Raw genomic sequence first — 19,023 nt, 5'->3', positions numbered from 1 at the left:
CCCAATTTGGGGTGTGAGAGGGACACAGCAGGTCTGTAGGGAGTAGGAGAGAAAGCGGAAGTTGTGTTTGTGTTGTGGAAGCCCATTGCACAAGCGAGTTGCCGCAGTTGGTTGTGACAAGTCCTGAGTGTGGGGCTGGCTGGCTGAAGTTGACAGGGAGGTGAAGCTGCCTGTGTCCAAGTCTTGGCCACTTGGGGAGGAGCATCCTGGAAGGCTCTAGTGTGCTGGGGGGGGTTCCTCCTTGTGCCTCTCTGTCTCCCCCCCAGCCCCCCCTCCAGGCATGGGACTCCTGCATTGCCTCCGTCTGTGCAAGTGACTTGCCCCCAGTGAATGCCGCCCACACCAACACTTTCTGTTTCAGTGTGGGAGCAGTGGCGTAGCATGGGGGTGCAGGGGGGCTGGCCGCACCGGGCGCAACATCTGGGGGGCGCGCTCGCCGCCTCCGGAGTCGCCGAAGAGCCTCGGGCGCAGGCTGTAGCAGAGCCCCATGTCTCGCGGAACCAACGAGCTGTGCGCGCGTCCGGGCTGAAGGCGTCCAGCAGGCAGCCGCTCTCAGCGCTCGCCACGGTCCCCGCGCATCAGGGCCGTGGAGGGCACGCCAGGCAGCCCCTCCTCACAGCCCCGCTCCGCCGCCGCTGCTGCTGCAGCTGCTGGGCCATGTTGCATTTTCCTCCCCTCTCTGCCCTCCTCCTCCTCTGGGCAAGCGGCGTCGTTTGGGCGGCAGTGCCAGCGGCAACTCGCCTCAGATCACCTGACACAGACCCGCCGCCGCCGCCGTGGCTACCTTACCGTAAATACCCCAACCCAGGCAGCAGCAAGAAGAAGCTGGCAGCGGCGGCAGGTTAGGGGCGCAAATTACTTGCCTTGCCCCGGGTTAGGGGGCACAAATTACTTGCCTTGCCCCGGGTGCTGACAACCCACGCTACGCCGCTGCGTGGGAGCAAAAGCAGTCTTCACACAGAGACACACAAGGGGGAGCAGGAAAAACAAACCCCAAGGTCAGCTCAGAGGGATTTCTCTCTGGTGCCCCAGAACTTCCTAACTGCCTCTTTAGGAAATTGAAGTTTTTTCCTTATGAAATTGATTGAGAGACCTGTTGCTGCCAGCGTGGGGGCAGGAAGGCAGGATGCCAGGCAGAATTCTCAGCATTTCAAAAAGTGAATCGTAGAATCATAGAATTTTAGGGATGGATGGGTCACCCAAGGATCATCTAATCCAACCCCCTACAATGCAGGGGTTGGGCTCAAACTGCTCCTGAATTGAGGCATTGGCTGAGGGGGTGTTTTTAAAGCCTTGGTTAACATCCCATGGCATTGTGGGCTGCTTGCAATGTCTAACTTTAATGGATTATCTGACGCAGAGAAGAGATGAGCCCTGTCAGTGTGCCTGGAATTCCAATGGCTTTTGCCATTCCTCTTCTCCCAAAGAACAACGAACAGTAAACAATTTTAATGAAATCTGATTTGGAAGAAGATGTGTCTGATTCCTGCTCCCTCCCCGACACACACACAGCACAAAGCAGGTCTGCAGCTTAAACAAAGGGCCGGCACAGTCAGGAGCAGCTAATGATATGGTAATGAAATGCCAGGAACGATTATCTGCTGGGGATTTTTAAAGAAGTCTTTGCAACTCCAAGAAACTAGAACTGAGAGAATCCTGAAATGCAACCTTTCCCACCTCTTCTTCTGACTTTTACCCCCTTTTGAATAATAATGAAATGATAGCTTACAGCTAAAAACAATGTTTAAAAGAACCTTTCCAGATGGTAGGAAAATAGTCATCTGTTCCCTTTTGCCTTCCTTTTTTTAAAAAAGGTGAACGGGGCTCGTTTCATTAGTTCAGGCACCTCCTGCCCCACAACTGTGCCAGCCAGTGCCTGAGTTTGGCTTTGATTTTCCTCTTCCCTGCTTGTCTCTCCCCCCTTGTGTGTTGTGTATTTTTATATTGTAATCCTGCAGGCAGGGACTGTCTTTTTCTGACTGTCTGTAAGCATCGCTGGGAGCCTTTTCTCCTACATGCTTGAAGGAGGTTAGGGTGTGGCAGAGGTGTCCCTTCGTTCGCCTGTGCCAGGCTCCCCCACCAAGCTCCCTGCCATGCCCACTCAGGAAGCAGAAGCTACCATGGGTGGCATTCTTGCCAGCATGAGCCGGTGGAACCCTCTGGAATGGGTCCGGCAAGGGGCAGGCCTGGCCATGCCAGTCCACCTTGAATCCTAAGTTGCCTGGCAATGCCTGAGCTGGCTTTGCTGTTCCCAACCAGAAGTTTGGATTGCTCCCCACACCACCCTTCCCCAACCAAGCGCCCTCATGGAGTACCCAAAGGCCATCTAACCCAACCCCCAGCAATGCAGGAATGACAGCTAAAGAACCCAACCTCTGTTTAAATACCTCCAAAGGAGAGTCTGTCACCTTTTTCCAAGGGAGCCCGTTCCACTGTCAAACAGTTCTTACTGTCAGAAAGTTCTTCCTAATATTTAGTTGGAATCTCTTGTCTTTTGAATCCCTCCAGGTGTATTGGACTACAACTCCCATCAGCCCCTCGGGGTCCCTTACATTTCTACAGTTTTATGACTCTTGATTTCAGGGTTGTGGGTTCGAGTTCCACGTTGGACAGAAGATCCCTCCTTTGCAGGGGTTGGACTAGATGACCCTAGGGGTCCCTTACAATTCTACAGCTCTATGAGTGTATTGTCATTTGGCTGTGCTCAGTGGGGCTGATGACAATTGTAGTTGAAAACGACAAGGGGGGCGGGGAACTGGCTGGAGAAGGTTCTGCTGAGCACTCCTAGACTTGCTTCCAGAGCACCTCCACCTGCCTCTTGCCCTTTCCAAAATGTCACAATTGATATCCTCCATTAATTTGTCCCTCTCTCCACCCTCTGCCTGTACCTCCATCCCCTGAGGCATTTTGCAGCCCTGAACAAGCCACACAAGAAAGGCAGCCTGTTTGCAAGAGAAGCTTCTCAAATCACTTGCTGCCAATGTTGTGGCAAGACTCCCACTCACAGAAGTGAATGTTTTCCCTTGTTAGCAAAATGAAAAATTAAGAGATGGTTGACTGTAGCCCACGCAAGGAGAGAAGAATCTAATGCAAAACCGAAGGCTCAGCTCTTCCAAAGCCAGGGCTGGATTAGGACCTTTAGAGGCCCTAAGCACTTAAAAGATTTTGGTGCCCCCATATCAGGGGCAAAACTAAGCTTTATTTCACCCAGGTCAAAGACCAGTTTAGTTGTGTCCCCCGTCCCCCCCCCACCAGAGCATTTCTGTACATTCTCACACAGACTAGGAGCCTCAATGGCGTCCCTCTGGAGGCTTCACCGGGGACAAAAAAACTCCCGGCTAGTCCCCCACGGGGATGCGGGTGGCACTGTGGGTTAAACCACAGAGCCTAGGACTTGCCGATCAGAAGGTTGGCGGTTCAAATCCCCACGACGGGGTGAGCTCCCATTGCTCGGCCCCTGCTCCTGCCAACCTAGCCGTTCGAAAGCACATCAAAGTGCAAGTAGATAAATAGGTACCACTCTGGCGGGAAGGTAAACAGCGTTTCCGTGCGCTGCTCTGGTTTGCCAGAAGCAGCTTAGTCACGCCGGGTCCCTCGGCCAATAAAGCGAGATGAGCACCGCAACCCCAGAGTCGGCCACGACTGGACCTAATGGTCGAGGGTCCCTTTACCTTTACCTAGTCCCCCACCCCCACGTAGCTACGGAATTGCCCCATATATATCCAATTCAACACATAATCAATAATAAACCATAAAATATAATTTTATTTATCGAAATGAAGCAAAACCTACAGTAAGATGGGAAATAAGGCACTCGCTCTCAGTGGAAGACTGAATGGGGCAGCTGACAATCATGTGAGCCTCAGTGGACTGAGTGGCAGGCCAATTTTGTTGTATTCCCAAGATTGATGTATATAATTAATCTCTACTATTAATATTTATTAATTTTTTTTAGTGTTTGTGTGCAATTTCTTCATTTATTGTGGGAGCCTTTTTTGTGGAACCTGGTTCAGCTGCACCATATGGTCCGTGGTAAATTCAGCAATGGAGAACTTCTGTGGGGGGCCCCTTCTCTTGATGCCTTTTTTGCTTAATGGTTAATACAGCCGTGTCTGAAACACAACACTGAAAGGCAGCCAGTGTGCAAAGCCAGGAGAGCGAATGCATAGAATCATAGAATCATAGAGTTGGAAGAGACCACAAGGGCCATCGAGTCCAACCCCCTGCCAAGCAGGAAACACCATCAGAGCACTCCTGACATATGGTTGTCAAGCCTCTGCTTAAAGACCTCCAAAGAAGGAGACTCCACCACACTCCTTGGCAGCAAATTCCACTGTCAAACAGCTCTTACTGTCAGGAAGTTCTTCCTAATGTTTAGGTGGAATCTTCTTTCTTGTAGTTTGGAACCATTGCTCCGTGTCCGCTTCTCTGGAGCAGCAGAAAACAACCTTTCTCCCTCCTCTATGTGACATCCTTTTATATATTTGAACATGGCTATCATATCACCCCTTAACCTCCTCTTCTCCAGGCTAAACATGCCCAGCTCCCTTAGCCGTTCCTCATAAGACATCGTTTTGAGTGGTAGCATAGTCAAGTCCACATTTTACCAGCTTCTTTACAAGAATATCATGGGGCACCTTGTCAAATGCCTTGCTGAAATCAAGGTAGGCTACATCCACTGCGTTCCCTTCATCTACCAGGCTTGTAATTCTGTCAAAAAATGAGATGTTTTAAGGCTGCTGTGGCTGGTAAATCAGGTCACCAGTAGAAACTGCTTTCTGCCGTTGAGAGAGGAAGGAGATTCCTGCCCTTATGAAGAAGTATCAGGAGATGGCAATGGAGAAAGCAGGTTAGTTGTGTGATTAGTGTGTGGTTGTTGAGCTAGCCAGTCAACAACTGCAGGCAGGCACGATCAGGGCCAGATTTAGGTTTGATGAGGCCCTAAGCTACTGAAGGTAATGGGGCCCTTTATATGTCCAGCTGTCCTTTGTCAACAACAAATTGTGACTGCTTTTTGTGTTGAATATATGCTATATCGTAAGTTATGGACCTAATAGGTATCTAAAGCCATTTGCTTTGTTGTTGTTGTTGTTGTTTAGTCGTTTAGTTGTGTCCGACTCTTCGTGACCCCCTGGACCAGAGCACGCCAGGCACTTCTGTCTTCCACTGCCTCCCGCAGTTCAGTCAAACTCGTGCTGGTAGCTTCGAGAACACTATCCAACCATTTCGTCCTCTAACATCCCCTTCTCCTTGTGCCCTCCATCTTTCCCAACATCAGGGTCTTTTCCAGTGAGTCTTCTCTTCTCATGAGGTGGCCAAAGTATTGGAGCCTCAGCTTGCTGTATGTAGGTTTTATTTTATTTGTTTTTTATCTTATATTTGTGAAATGTACATCCAGGTTTTTTTCCTTTAATTTTTTTTGGGGGGAGCCCCAAGAGAGTGGGGCCCTAAGCTATAGCTTGTTTAACTTATACATAAACCCAGCACTGGGCACGATTCTCTGTCTGCAGCATCCTGGCACCCTGACGTTCTCTGGGTCTTAGCCCCGGAGTCTGCTGGTTCTTCCACCTCCTAATTTCCCCTCTGGTCACTGTTTTGAATCCACAGCAATTGCTCCCCCAGAAGTGCACACTGGCTGGTGGAGACTGGCCAGGGGCAGCCCAGCCTGTTTTGCCTCCTGAGATGCCGCCCTGCCACCAAGGCCTCCCTTACCTGGGTTACGTAGCGGCACCTGCAAAGCGGCAATGATGATGGCTGGTTCTGGTGAGCTCTCATGAGATTTTGAGGCGATCTTGTGAGATCTCATAAGATCACACCGGAAGCCACTGCTGCTTCTATGCCAGTAGCGGAGGTTGCAGAGCGGGCAGAGTGCCCACAGGGGCTGTGCCTCTTGGGGTTCTGCCCCCCCCAAGGCAGCTGCTTCAGCCCACCCCATGTAATAGTCCCACTCTGTCCTGCCTTGGTTAGACCCCACCTGGAGTCCCGTGTCCACCTCTGGGCACCACAGTGGTATCTAAATACACACACAATTCTATTATTGTTTACCTGCTTTTTAATGATTGTTTCTTCTATGTTTTTAGCTGCTTCTTTTTATCCAGGCATAGTCCAACTCGGCCCTCCAGATGTTTTGAGACTACAATTCCCATCATCCCTGACCGCTGGTCCTGTTAGCTAGGGATGATGGGAGTTCTAGTCCCAAAACATCTGGAGGGCCAGGTTTGCCTATGGCTGTTTTTACCTGTAAGCCTCCTTGAGTCCCTGTCTAGGAAAAACATGGAATATAAATAAATATAAACATCATAATCATCCCAACAAAGCATTGAGCCACACCTCTACCTGCATTCGGGGCTTAACTCCTGAATATTTTCAATGTTATTTAAGGAAGGGGCGGAGAAGTTACTGTCAAGAATCCTCAGGTACACACCCCCTTCCCAAAAATACTGGGTGTTCTCTAAAGCGACTGCGATGAGAATAAGGGCTCATCCATGCTTCTGCTTGTCCAAGCCTAGAAAGCAGGAGTTGGAGCAGTTTCCCCCTTTCCCAGGGAAAACCTGCTCTTTTGCTCTAAATTGGCGCAAACGTCTATCCGGAGAAAACCTGAATTGCCATTTGCTCCGACTGAGCACTAAAGAGCGATCCCCTCCCCTCCCCCCAGGAAAGCAGCATCACAAGAGGAAGGGGGGTGAGCTCTAAGCTAATCTACCTACTTTGTACAGACTTGTGCAGCTGCATCATGGACTCTTCTACCATGACTGAAAGCACAATATCGCCACCTGGTGCCTGGCCAAGTACTTGCGTTTCTATTTGAGAACTGAGTAGAGTTGTTCAGGGCTTGTTGCTGGCATCCGTCTGTCTCGAGAGACAATGGAGTGCGCTGTGTCTGGGTGTGAAGTCAAACCACTGGAGAATCACAGTCCTGCTGTGCCTGCAGAGACCGGTAACTTGTAGCTGCTGCCTCCCGTGTGGTTTTTCATGCGTTTGCAGCAACGAAGTGACCTCCCAGAGGTGTAAACCTGCTCCTTGAACCGAAACCAGAAACAAATTGGGAAGCAGTGGTGACGGTACGGGGTTGGCGTGTGATAATGCAACCTGCCTGCTCCAGCAAACATCCTGGCGGCTGCATTCTGGATCTGTGGGAAGGCTTCAAATGTACAAGTTCAGTCCACCATGTCTTGAAAAGAGTCTCAGTGTCCTTCTGACATATAGGAATGTCTGAGATTTTTATTACCTGCCAGGACTTTGTGGAGTGTTTTTTTTATGTTGCAATTCTAGCAGGATCAAACTGGAAGCAAAGGGATGTTCTATGTTCCCCTGTAGTTCCCAGCTTGCTTTTTAAAAATGTGTTTCTTTAGCAGAGTGATTCTCAAGCTCCCCCCTCCCTCAGACCGCTTGAAAAATTCTGAGGGTCTTGGAGTTCAGGGACCACAGTTTAACACCCACCCAATCTCCTAGGTGGGAGAGAATCCAGTGGTTCCAGGTTTCCTTGGAATGAAGGTCAGCGGAGACTGTGGTGTCTTTAGGATATATGGTTTTATTTACACATCTATAAACCTGAACATAAGATGGAGGGGCTCGCAGCATTAAGACCCCAACAGATCTTGCCTCTCCATGTGTCACAACTTTGGATCCAGCAGAGAGCAAGCAGGTCTCTGTTTCTCCATCTTCCAGCCTGCTTTCAGCTCACCTCTCTCTCTCTCACACACACACTGGCTGCTATTCTCCTACCTAGCAGCTAGGTGAGCAGGTGGAAGAAAGGGCCACCATCATTTGTTGTAGTTCTTGCAACCTAGCCCATTCTTTTGGGATGCTGATGAGGACACTTAGGTGGCCATTTAAGGTTACTCAGAAGCTTACTGGACTAGTTCAGCAACCTCCTCTGTTAGATTCTAACCTTCCCTGGGTACTGAACTCCAAGAACTGGAAGGGACTCAGGGAATCATCCAGACTGACCCCCGTCTCCCCCCAAACTGACACCAGTATATTTTTTCTTCCCCATTAGAAACATGCCCCCAAATGAGCTCTGGGTTCAAGCTTCTGCCATCACCCCTGGAATGCCCACAACATCCTGCTTTCGGACCCTTCTGATACCAGAGCTCTGCTGTTGGTTGAGCTGGAGTGTTGGAAGTGAGAGCCTGCGCAGAATGGGAGGTTTTGACCTCTGAGGTTGGTAGGTCTGAGCTGTCCTATGACCCCTGGGACCCACAGACCCTTAGACTCTATTTCCATGCCACTATTCATTGCCATTACAAGTGCAATCTGCAAGAACATGTTATGGTTGTATCCAACTAAGTTCTCCTCAGAGCAGCCCCATTGAAATAAATGGATGTGCAAAACTTGAAGTGCAATAATTTTGGTGGGTCGACTCTGAGTAGAGTGGAGGGCTCCTGTTCATAGTTCCATCCATCAATCCATGTCCTCCTTCAGGATAACATCTTCCATTTCCCTTCCCAACAGTCAGTCACTATGCTTTATCCACTGAGCATGCTCAGTCCTCATGCAACATTTTTGTGTTTTCCCACTTTAGGTTTTTTCCCCTTTGAAAAATGGTACATCCGTAAACATTGCATTTCTGCAAACCAAACCTCTGACTGGTGTGTGGTTTGACTACATAAGGATCAGAACTTAGAATTGGTTTGCTATTAGTAAGTATCAGCCTTCCCCAACCTGGGCAGCACATAGTTAAACTACGGAACTCCCTCTGGTGGGTGGCCACCAACCTAGGTGGATTTGAAAGAGGATTAGACAAATTCATGGAGGAGAGGGCTGTCAGAGGTTATGCTCTGCCTCCACAGTAGGTCCCAAATCCCAGTTGCTGGAATCCACAGGTGGAGACAGGGCTCTTGTGTTTGTGGGTTTCCCACAGGTATCTGGTTGGCCACTGTGAGAACAGAGTGCTGGACTAGAAAGGCCATTGGAAGCTCTTCTTATGTTCTTCTGGTGCCTTCCATTCATGAATTTATCAAATCCCCCTTTAAAGCTATCCTTCTGTGGCCATTGTTGCATCTTGTGGTAGCCAGTTCCATAGTTCAGCTACATGCTGCGTAAAGAAGCATTTCTGAAACTTCCCCTGTCCTAGTTCTCACTGGTCATGTAGGTCTTCAGGCAATGTGTGTTTGTGCGAATCAGTCCTCAAGACCGTTCATTAAATGGCCCTGGAAGAAGAAACACAGCCAGCTGAGGCTTCCCAGCTGTGTTAGTGACGGGGCCTCCCACTCCAAACCCCCTTCTGCAGCTTGGCCACAAACTGGCCATTTCCACAGAGCCTTCAGTAGCCATCTTGGTTAATGGTTTGGACTTTTTACAATTGGGCAGGGATTTCCAGTGCTGCATTCCTCAACTCCAGAAGGGATGCACTGCCACACCCAGGAGAAATGTTCCCTATGAATACACTTTAATCCTTGTGGCAGCCAAACTTTTTCAGCTACAGAAATGGCTGGGATGTTTTGAAAATATGGGTTTCCATATAGAACATTAGAACACAGGAAGAGCCTGCCTCTCGGCCAGTATCCTGTTCTCATGGCTGCCAACCAGGTGCCTCTTCCTGGAAACCCACAAGCAGGATTTGAGCACAATAGTAGTACTCTCCCCCTCCGTACTTGCTCATAGTGTAGCAGCCAAGAGGTCTCCTGGAAGATCTTGTTTCATATGTCATTTCTACAGAGAAGTTCAAGCCACATTTCCACAAGTAGGGGCTGGAGAGAGAAACCTGTCACTGCGCTGCAAAACTTTGGATTGCAACTGGGGACCTGTGCTTAACCTCCATGTAGAAAATTAGATGCAGGTGGGGGGAGGACTGTAGTCTAGCCCACTGGCTTCCACCATTTTCAGTACAGCAACCCAGAAGTCCGAATGTGCTTGGTATGGTGACCCATAGATATTTTGTCACATGAATTTTGGACTGTGGGTCTTTGGCAGCCATCTGCTTCCTAAGCTTTAATGGTAAGCTTGCCTGTCACATAACCATTACCTGAGCCATCCAGGCAAGAGCTTACTCAACCTACTGATGTGGAATTTATTGACGTATTTGTGGCACTTGGAATGTTATTCCCAGTTTTGCTTAAGGAAATGCAAGGGCACTGTCTGCAGAATATTGCTTCATGAGCTATAAAACATGCGGGTTACATAAGTGTGTCATTTGTCAAGGGCTTTGAGAGTTGTTGGGAGAGTCAGAGTGGTTTAACAACCCTCCTTCCCAGAGAAATCTGGAAATCGTAGCACTGTGAGGGGAATAGCAGGCTTTATAATACACTAAAGACCCAAGCTGCAAGAGGTACTCAACATTCCAGTTAGGGATTACAAATTGTAATTTTGAATTTTACTTCTTAAAACCATGACCCACAGTTGGGAAACAATGGCTTAGCCAATGAGATACTTGCTCCCTGTGTGCTATCTTCTACATAGGGGACATCACATCATGCAATAATCCAGTGTTTCCCATCCTTGGGTCTCCAGCTGCTGTTGGACTACAATTCCCATCATCCCTGACCATTGGTCTTGCTAGCAAAGGATGATGGGAGTTGTAGTCCAAAAACAGCTGGAGATCCAAGGTTGGGAAACACTGCAATAATCCATCACCTGCAATCGGAAGTGGTACCCGGGTTGAACAGCTAACTCAGCATTTGGGGGAACAGAGGCCTGGGGTGTATGTGGCGTCACCAAGGAAGTTGTCCTCCCACATTTCAATGACTCTGGTTGTTAGCAGTGACAATTCATTAGTTAGCATTTGTAGACATTTCTGGCGCGGGTGGAATTAACATACATAACACTAGCATAAAAAGGTAAAGGGTCCAGTCGTGACTGACTCTGGGGTTGCGGCGCTCATCTCGCTTTATTGGCCAAGGGAGCTGGCCTACAGCTTCCGGGTCATGTGGCCAGCATGACTAAGCCACTTCTGGCGAACCAGAGCAGCACACGGAAACGCCGTTTACCTTCCCGCCGGAGTGGTACCTATATATCTACTTGCACTTCGACATGCTTTTGAACTGCTAGGTTGGCAGGAGCAGGGACCGAGCAACGGGAGCTCACCCCGACTTGGGGATTCGAACCGCCGACCTTCTGATCAGCAAGTCCTAGGCTCAGTGGTTTAACCCACAGTGCCACCCGCATCCCACCAAACACTAGCATAGCAAAGCCTAAATTGTACTGCTTTCATGGAAATGAAGTGCCATAGGTCATTGTAAAATAACAAAATTGGTTGTTTCTAAATTTGAAATGTTTAATGTCTATTATATGCAACTAGTAAGATGCAAATACAGTGGTACCTTGGGTTACAAACGCTTCAGGTTACAAACACTTCGGGTTACAAACTCCGCTAACCCGGAAGTAGTACCTTGGGTTGAGAACTTTGCCCCAGGATGAGAATGGAAATCGCGTGGCGGCGGCGGCAGCAGGAGGCCCCATTAGTGAAAGCACGCCTCAGGTTAAGAACGGTTTCAGGTTAAGAACGGACCTCCAGAACGAGTTAAGTTCGTAACTCAAGGTACCACTGTATAGCCAATTCATTAGATTCCTCCAAACACTAACCTGCATTTTTCTTAAGTTGAAGGTGGGAAAAGAATTAAAACCAGATGCCATCAATACTGAGGTGGTAGTGTCCCCATCCCTGGAGGTTTTTAAACAGAGGTCAGATGACCATCTGTTGGGGATTCTTTTGCTGTGATTCCTGCATTGCAGGGGGGTTGGGCAAGTCCCTTCCAAACTCTACAATCCTATGACTTCAACCAAAAAGGGTTATTATTTACCTTACAAGTAATGTTCAACTCTTCAGTATCATCCCACTAAAACAGAACACATTCAGACTTCAGAATGAACATTGCTAGATTGCAATTAACATCATTTCACCGATAATTCTGAAAGGGAAAGTATTTTGGAGCTTTTTTCCAATTCACTTCCCCGCACCAACATTTCTAGTTTTCTGTACCAATCTCTGCCCTTAATTTTATTTTTTTGGAGTTATTTTTTAAAAAATAATATTTATTAAGAGTTTGGAAATTACAAAAAGAAAAAAGAAAAATTAGACATAACAATATTATTTTTGGGAGTTTTTGCTCTTCTTGCTGATACAGAATAGGGATGGGACTGTCACAGCCCCCAGAGGAGCCGTCTCTGAATTAAAAATAGTCTATATAGCAGCTTCCACCAGCCTGCTGGAAAAACTCTCCAGAGGCTGCCTTGAAGGAGATTCTGCTCCTTGCTGAAACTCTCATGGTAGAGCCAAACAGCTGGTAGGTGCAGAGTGCAGGAGACCCTTTGCACAGCTAAGGAAAATTAGGCCAAATCGATAGAGAAGCCTACTGATGCCTACTAGTCTTAAGAGCTAGCCAGGACCTCCTGAGAGCAGCTACTGTGGGCTTCCCAGAGGCTGACCACTGTTGGGAACAGGACACTGGGCCAGGTGGAACCACGACTGCTCTCAACCGGCAGGATTGTTTTTGTGTTCTCAAAATCCGGCCAAGTGATTTAGGGACCTTTGCATTTCACCTCAGGGAACTGTGGCAGAGAGTCTGGACCCAAATTGTCACACAAAACATAATTTTATTGCTACTGTTTTCCCTTTTCATAAAACAATCACCATCAAATAAAAATCTGCTGTTCACCAAAGAAAGTTCACTACTAGTGAATACATTTTTTTCCAGAGGAGGTACAATCCAGCAACCACGTAATATTCAAGTTAAAAAAATATACATTATGATCAATTTCTCCATTATACAATAGATCAAAGACTTGCGTTTCAATTCTTTCAGCAGGATGGGATAATTATTTCCAGTAAAACTGTTACATAAAACTGTTTGGTATTGCATTGGTCAATTCTTTTTCTTTTATTACAAAAATACTCTTGATGTATCTTGATGTTGGGACATTCCTCAGATTCCCAGCCTGCCATTTCTACCCAGAGGTTATTTTCAGAATTTTCATCTTCATTGCAACTTTGAAACTTTTATAAAATATGCAAACATTTAACATTTTAAAAAAAAGAGGAGAAAATAATGTGCTTTTCATCTGTCTCAGGATCTCACCAGTGGAGATGCTCTTTTGGTAATAGTTATTCCAAACCATATAAATATATAGATACAGATATAAAGATAAAAAAATAGAGGGGGAAAATCTATCTTCAAACTCACAGCCTCACCAAGGATTTCTTGTGTACATCACAGGCAGGCATTGTCTTGCATTAAATAGATACCAAAAATATTCTTTTCTTTATTGTAGTACAAACACACTGCTTGGCGGTTTCTCCCAGAGTAGCAATTTCCCACTAGCAAACCATCTATTTCCTCCTTTCAGTAACAACCAAACTGGTGAGCAACTGGAAGTCAATAAGAAGGGCTCAGTGATGGCCTTTGCCAGTTAAAATGAGAATCCAAAAAAGAGAAGTTTGGAGCACATTCTACATTCAACCATTCATTTCCCACTGTATCTCTTGTGGCCTCAGGGCTAAACTTGGCCACTAGTGGATTTATGGCATGCTTAAGAGATGCAGAACGTTGCCCTTCCCAAACAGGTTAAGCCCTTATCCTGCTCCACCAACGCTAACCGAGTAGCAGGTGAAAGAGACAGCCCAAGTTTGCCCCACAGCTGCACAGCCTCGATTCATTGCAACAAACCCGTGCGCCTCTGAAAGGAACAGAGGCTCCAGAAAATGTGTTTGCAGGAGTGAGCCGAAAGAGAGAGAGAGATTGAAGTTCCAGTAGTGGTGATGAGAACGTGGCCAGTTTTCGCCTACTGCTAATGGATAGGCTTCACATTTTCATATTCCTCTGATCAGCCCTGAACTGTCTCAAGTATTCTCCTCCTGTTTTTTTCCTCCCTGTCTTGATCCACTGCTCCTGTTCACCCCTCCTCCCACCAACCCCACCCTCGGAAACATTTTTGCTTGTCAGAACCCCTGAAACACTCTTCAGCCCTGCACTCTTGCCAACACTATTATTCACACAAGAATCCCTGCCCCCCACCCAGCCCCCAGACTATATACAGAAAGAGAGGTACAGCTCGCAAGACATTTGTTCCGAAGTGTCAAGCCAGTTGTGAGGTAAGGTGAAGGTGCTATTTTCACAGACAAAATATAATAAGTTATTCCCCAAACCCAGGTAAAAAGATAGTGCAATGCAAAACTTTGAGGGAGGGGGGTAAACAAGCTTCTGTTTGGTGACTGCTCTATTTACAGGAGTAGCAGCAGAAAGCAGGGACAATGCAATCCCAGTCACCAAACCCCCAGCTGTGCAGGCAAGCCCCTCCACACACGCTATCCACCAAGCTGCAGTGCCAATGGAGGAAGAGCAGGCTGGACGACAGGACCATCCCAGGAGCCCTGAAACACTCCCAGGCACATGCTTGCGTCTTCAGATCAATGAAGCACTTTGAAATGCAATGCAAACAGGCGTTTTTGACAGCAGAATGCTCCCACGTTCCCTGGACTCAGCACCCTTCCACGGACATTCTACTCTTGAAATGGGTATACCCTGTGCTTTTAAAAATAACAACACTACTAATAACAATGAGATGCCGTGGCTTTCATGCAAACAGCAACACCTTGATCCTTCAAGCCCAATATTCAAGCTAGGTTTACCCTTCTTTTGTATTCTTCTGCTAGGACTGATCCTGCAGTTTGGAAACAGACACAGACAGAGACCACAGGCTGCAAAGCGGCAACGCGGGTGTCCCGATTGCCCAGCTTTTTTTACGGAAGACACAGGTCGTGAGGAGGTTAACAGGTGAGATCTAACACCAACACTGTGTACCCAAGAGAGAGAGAGAGATTTGGGGTTTGAACCAGCAGTGGTATGAGGGAGACACACAGACACCACGGGATGCTTGACTCGATATGTGCTCGCATGGCATGCAGAGGGGCAAAGGGGACACTTTTGGCATGGGGAATGTAGGGCCTTGGGTCACAGGAGTGGCATCTTTGGAGAAGAAGTAAAGCGAGGATCCGGCCAGCGGTGATCAAGGGCTCGAGCGGAGTGCACGCTGGGGGTCCGCAGGGCCCAGCTCTCCTGACCTGGGGGCCTAGTGCTGGCCCGCCTCCCGGATCCTGCACGCCACAGCAGTGATGAGCGCTGCGCCCTTGCCGCTGCCATCTTCCGACTGGAGGAAGGTCACCTCGCACTTAGGAGAGAGCTGCTTCACGGTTTCGCGCATGACGGTAGAGAAGCTGCCAGGAAAAGGGAGAGTAGAATAAGTTGGGGCCGGGAGGAGAGCTCTTCTGGATCCTGCTCTCACAGTGGCCAGTCACAGAAATAAAGACACAACACGTAGGCTAATAACGTGTTAGAGCATATATAATAGAATAATGATATCATTCAAAAAGTAGAAATAAATCTATTAGAGCTCATATATGCAGTGTAACAGACTAGTGGCGCAGAACATGAAACTTTTGAAAAAGATTGAGAATACTTTGCTTTTTAGACTTTTGAAACGTCTTCTGTTGAAACCTTTGAATAACCATTGTGAGACTGACCTTTGACGCCTGTTTTGAACACACGGCTCAACGTTCTGCGCCACTAGCCTGTTACATTGCATATATGAACTCTAATATAGACTTATTTCTACTTTTTGAATGATATCATTATTCCATTACATATGCTCTAACACGTTATTAGCCTACGTGTTGTGTCTTTATTTCTGTGATTGGTTCTCACTGCAACACAGGGGTTTGTTTTTCTCAGTCGCCAAGAAGATGCCCAAAACAGTATTTGATCACCATAGCCTCCTTCTCCCCTCCTGTGGCTTCCAGCATCTGGCATTCAGAAGCAGTGCTGTCTCTGGCATAGGAGTCAGCCCTAGGGGACAAGGTCCCCCCCCCCATAAAATATTTGAGGGGGACACCCCCCCCCAAAAAAATAGCTGATGAGCATTGCCATTCAAATGGCATGTGTGTGTGTTGTTTCTTGTGATCAATAATGCAGGGTGGGGCTTACCTGCCCCCCCCCGCCCAATATTTAATTCAATTTGGCATCTCACGGAGGCAGAGTATAGCCAATGTGTCTGTAGCTACCAGTACCTCTCTTCTCTATCAATTTGTCTGACCAGCCAGTCAGACACCCCATTGCAGGCAGAGCTTATAGCTAAGCACCTCGCTCCTGTCTTATCCTGGTCACCCCACCCATTCCTCCCTCCCTTTTATATTTTAAGCTGCTTATGGCTTAATTTTCTTTGCCCTACCATTAATAATAAAAGTACCATCAATTCTAATCTTAAGTATTTGCAGACATGGGAAGTAAAGGAGTTTTGATCTTCTCCCCCTGTCCCCCCTCACTTAATTTCATGCAAAACACTGTACAGTTAGACCACATCTTACGCACATTTAACTTGCACAATTTCAACTGTACACAGAGGAAGGAAGGCTGGTTGAAATCATACAAGAGTTTGGAAGTTATTTTTGCTGCAGGTCTGCTTGCAAACAAAAGCAGGGGGCTCAAGCAAAGCCACACTGGGATCAGGAGATGCCAGGAGCTCAGAGCACAAAACATTGCACAGAATCAGCTTGCAGGATGGGGTGACTGTGGTGCAGGAATATTATTGGAAAAAGCATACACTCAACTCTGGGTGAATGGGTTAAAGTCCTAGAACCAGAGAAAGCCTGATTAACACACACGCGCGCCCCCTCCCAGTTCTGTGCAGATCCAACGCTATCCCTCAAGCCCTCCCAGAGGCAAGGTCTTGCTGAAAAAAGAGAGACTTACTGAGGATGGAGCTTGTACAGGGTCCCATCCACGCCGACAGTGATTTTCAGGGAGTCTAGCCCACGGTTCTCTCGGATCTTGTCCACCACCGCAGCCATCCCTGCCCCACACAACTGGGCGGCGCGCCGGGCAATCACTGTGCACACTTCTTTCACGATGATGCTGTCATCACAGGTGCTCTCTAGTCCAAGATGCTGGAGGATGGAGCGGACCTGGAGGAGAGCGAGGCGGTCGCTGGAGGGGTCAAGAGAGAGAGAGAAAGTTGGGAGGGGCAGAGGCAGGCGCTTCTTGACAGCTTTGCCAGGGTGGACAGAAAGAAGGCAGTCCAGTTGCCCCAACTGTACAGCAGGAAGGGGCACCGCAGTTTCAGGCACCTGAAGCTAGGAGGCACTGCAGAAGCACCAAACCAGGTGAAAACAGAGCCTTTTCTTCCTGGACCACCCAAGAGCATGCAGAGTCCCCCTCCTCCCTCCGTGCTCAGAGCTGCGGGCTGTCCCAGACCCCGTCTGCATTTTGGAGGTATGGGGCAAGGTCGGGAAGAACTTGCACTTTGGTTGGCCAAAACTTGCAGACTCCTGGAGAGTTGCTTCCAAAGGAATACACCAGGCAGAATCCTGCTAGCCCCTCATTCAAATACTTCAAATACTTAGTGAGACGCAGCAACAGACCCTGCAATGCTGAGCATGCCAGTCCAGTTCTGCCCATCACATCCCTTCAGAAAAGAAGGCCCTGTGGTGATATCACTATGCTTTGCAGTGCCATTGCATTCACACATTCCTTTTTCTCCAAGGAGCTCAGGGTGGCGTACAGGGTTCGCCCCCTCTTCACTTAATCACCACAACAACCCTGCAAGGTAGGTTTGGCTGAGAGTGAGTGATCCAAGGTGCGACGTCACCCAGTGAGCTTCATGGCAATTTGAACCCTGGTCTCCCAGTCCCTCGTCCGGCATTCCTGGTCCCACTGTATCACCCTGCCTCTTTTTCAGCCTTGCTGCTAATCGAGAGAAAACATCACGAAGACATCGTATCACATATTTCCTTTGCTAATGTTTGTGGGAAGAGGCTTTGGCCCCGGGGGTCAAGGTCTTGCCCAGTTGTGCCCAAAGGGAGATACCACTGGAATTCGAGTGCCAGGGAGAGAATGCTATGCAGTAGGTTCACTAGCCACCAGGTGGCAGCAAATCTCACACCGAGAGCCACATAGGTGGGAAGCTGCAGTCAGTGCAGAATGATGCAACACAATTGCCGGCAGGAGGGAGACCCTGTCTGCGCAGAACACCTGTGCTCAGAGATCTGCCCTTAATGCTGACTTGCTCCTATGCCAAGTTCAAGGTGTTATTATTAGTATACAAAGCCCTTGGCAATTTGGGATCTGTTTATCAGCAAGATAACCTGAGCCAACATATGCCCTCCTGACCTCTTCAATCTGTACAATTGGTACTGTTTCAGGTGCTTCAAAATTCCCATTCTGCATTTGCAAGGACTAGGTCTCTCACCTACACTTTGGGACTCCCGGCCTCTGGACATCAGGCAGGTGTCTGCTAAAAACATTTGTGTTTAGACAAGCCCGCCTGGATGTTCAGAAAGTTGTAATCTGATTTCAACTTTTTAAAAGTTTAAATTTATTTTTGTTCATTTTTCTCATTGATAATTTTGCTGTTTTACCTTTTTCACAAACTGTTTGGAGGTGTGTGTTTTTAACAATCAAGTATGCATAAATCTTGTGAAATAAATATAAACAAACAAACATATGAACGCTGGTAACGGTGCAGTGCAGATTAGAAAACTGGGCCAAAACAAACAAGATGAATTTTAACAGAGAGAAATGTAAAGTATTGCACTTGGGCAAAAAAAATGAGAGGCACAAATATAAGATAGGTGACACCTGGCTTGAGAGCAGTACATGTGAAAAGGATCTAGGAGTCTTGGTTGACCACAAACTTGACATGAGCCAACAGTGTGACGCGGCAGCTAAAAAAGCCAATGCAATTCTGGGCTGCATCAATAGGAGTATTGCATCTAGATCAAGGGAAGTAATAGTGCCACTGTATTCTGCTCTGGTCAGACCTCACCTGGAGTACTGTGTCCAGTTCTGGGCACCACAGTTCAAGAAGGACACTGACAAACTGGAACGTGTCCAGAGGAGGGCAACCAAAATGGTCAAAGGCCTGGAAACGATGCCTTATGAGGAACGGCTAAGGGAGCTGGGCATGTTTAGCCTGGAGAAGAGGAGGTTAAGGGGTGATATGATAGCCATGTTCAAATATATAAAAGGATGTCACATAGAGGAGGGAGAAAGGTTGTTTTCTGCTGCTCCAGAGAAGCGAACACGGAGCAATGGT

The 19,023-nt window shown here is 47.8% G+C and overlaps 1 protein-coding gene and 1 long non-coding RNA gene across 3 annotated transcripts in view; one reads left to right on the top strand and one right to left on the bottom strand.

Moving 5' to 3' along the window:
* Positions 1–11,186: 11,186 nt before the first annotated feature.
* On the top strand, positions 11,187–13,128 carry LOC309345524. The gene is made up of 2 exons (XR_014158286.1): positions 11,187–11,951; positions 12,042–13,128. It is a non-coding gene; the product is annotated as an uncharacterized lncRNA (long non-coding RNA).
* Positions 12,515–19,023, bottom strand: part of HK2 (hexokinase 2) — a 54,927-nt gene continuing 48,418 nt past the window's right edge. For both annotated transcript variants that reach the window (XM_081868438.1, XM_081868437.1), the window contains exons 17-18: positions 16,683–16,916; positions 12,515–15,151 (exon numbers count right to left, since the gene is read on the bottom strand). In XM_081868438.1, coding sequence (XP_081724564.1) covers positions 15,007–15,151; positions 16,683–16,916 — 379 coding nt within the window. In that variant the 3' untranslated portion in view covers positions 12,515–15,006. The remainder of the gene's footprint in view (positions 15,152–16,682; positions 16,917–19,023) is intronic.

The sequence above is a fragment of the Podarcis erhardii genome (assembly GCF_964252035.2).
Source record: "Podarcis erhardii genome assembly, chromosome: 7".
In the NCBI taxonomy this organism is placed as follows: domain Eukaryota; kingdom Metazoa; phylum Chordata; class Lepidosauria; order Squamata; family Lacertidae; genus Podarcis; species Podarcis erhardii.
Note: the sequence above shows the minus strand (reverse complement) of the source record. Positions and strands in the feature narration are given on the sequence as shown.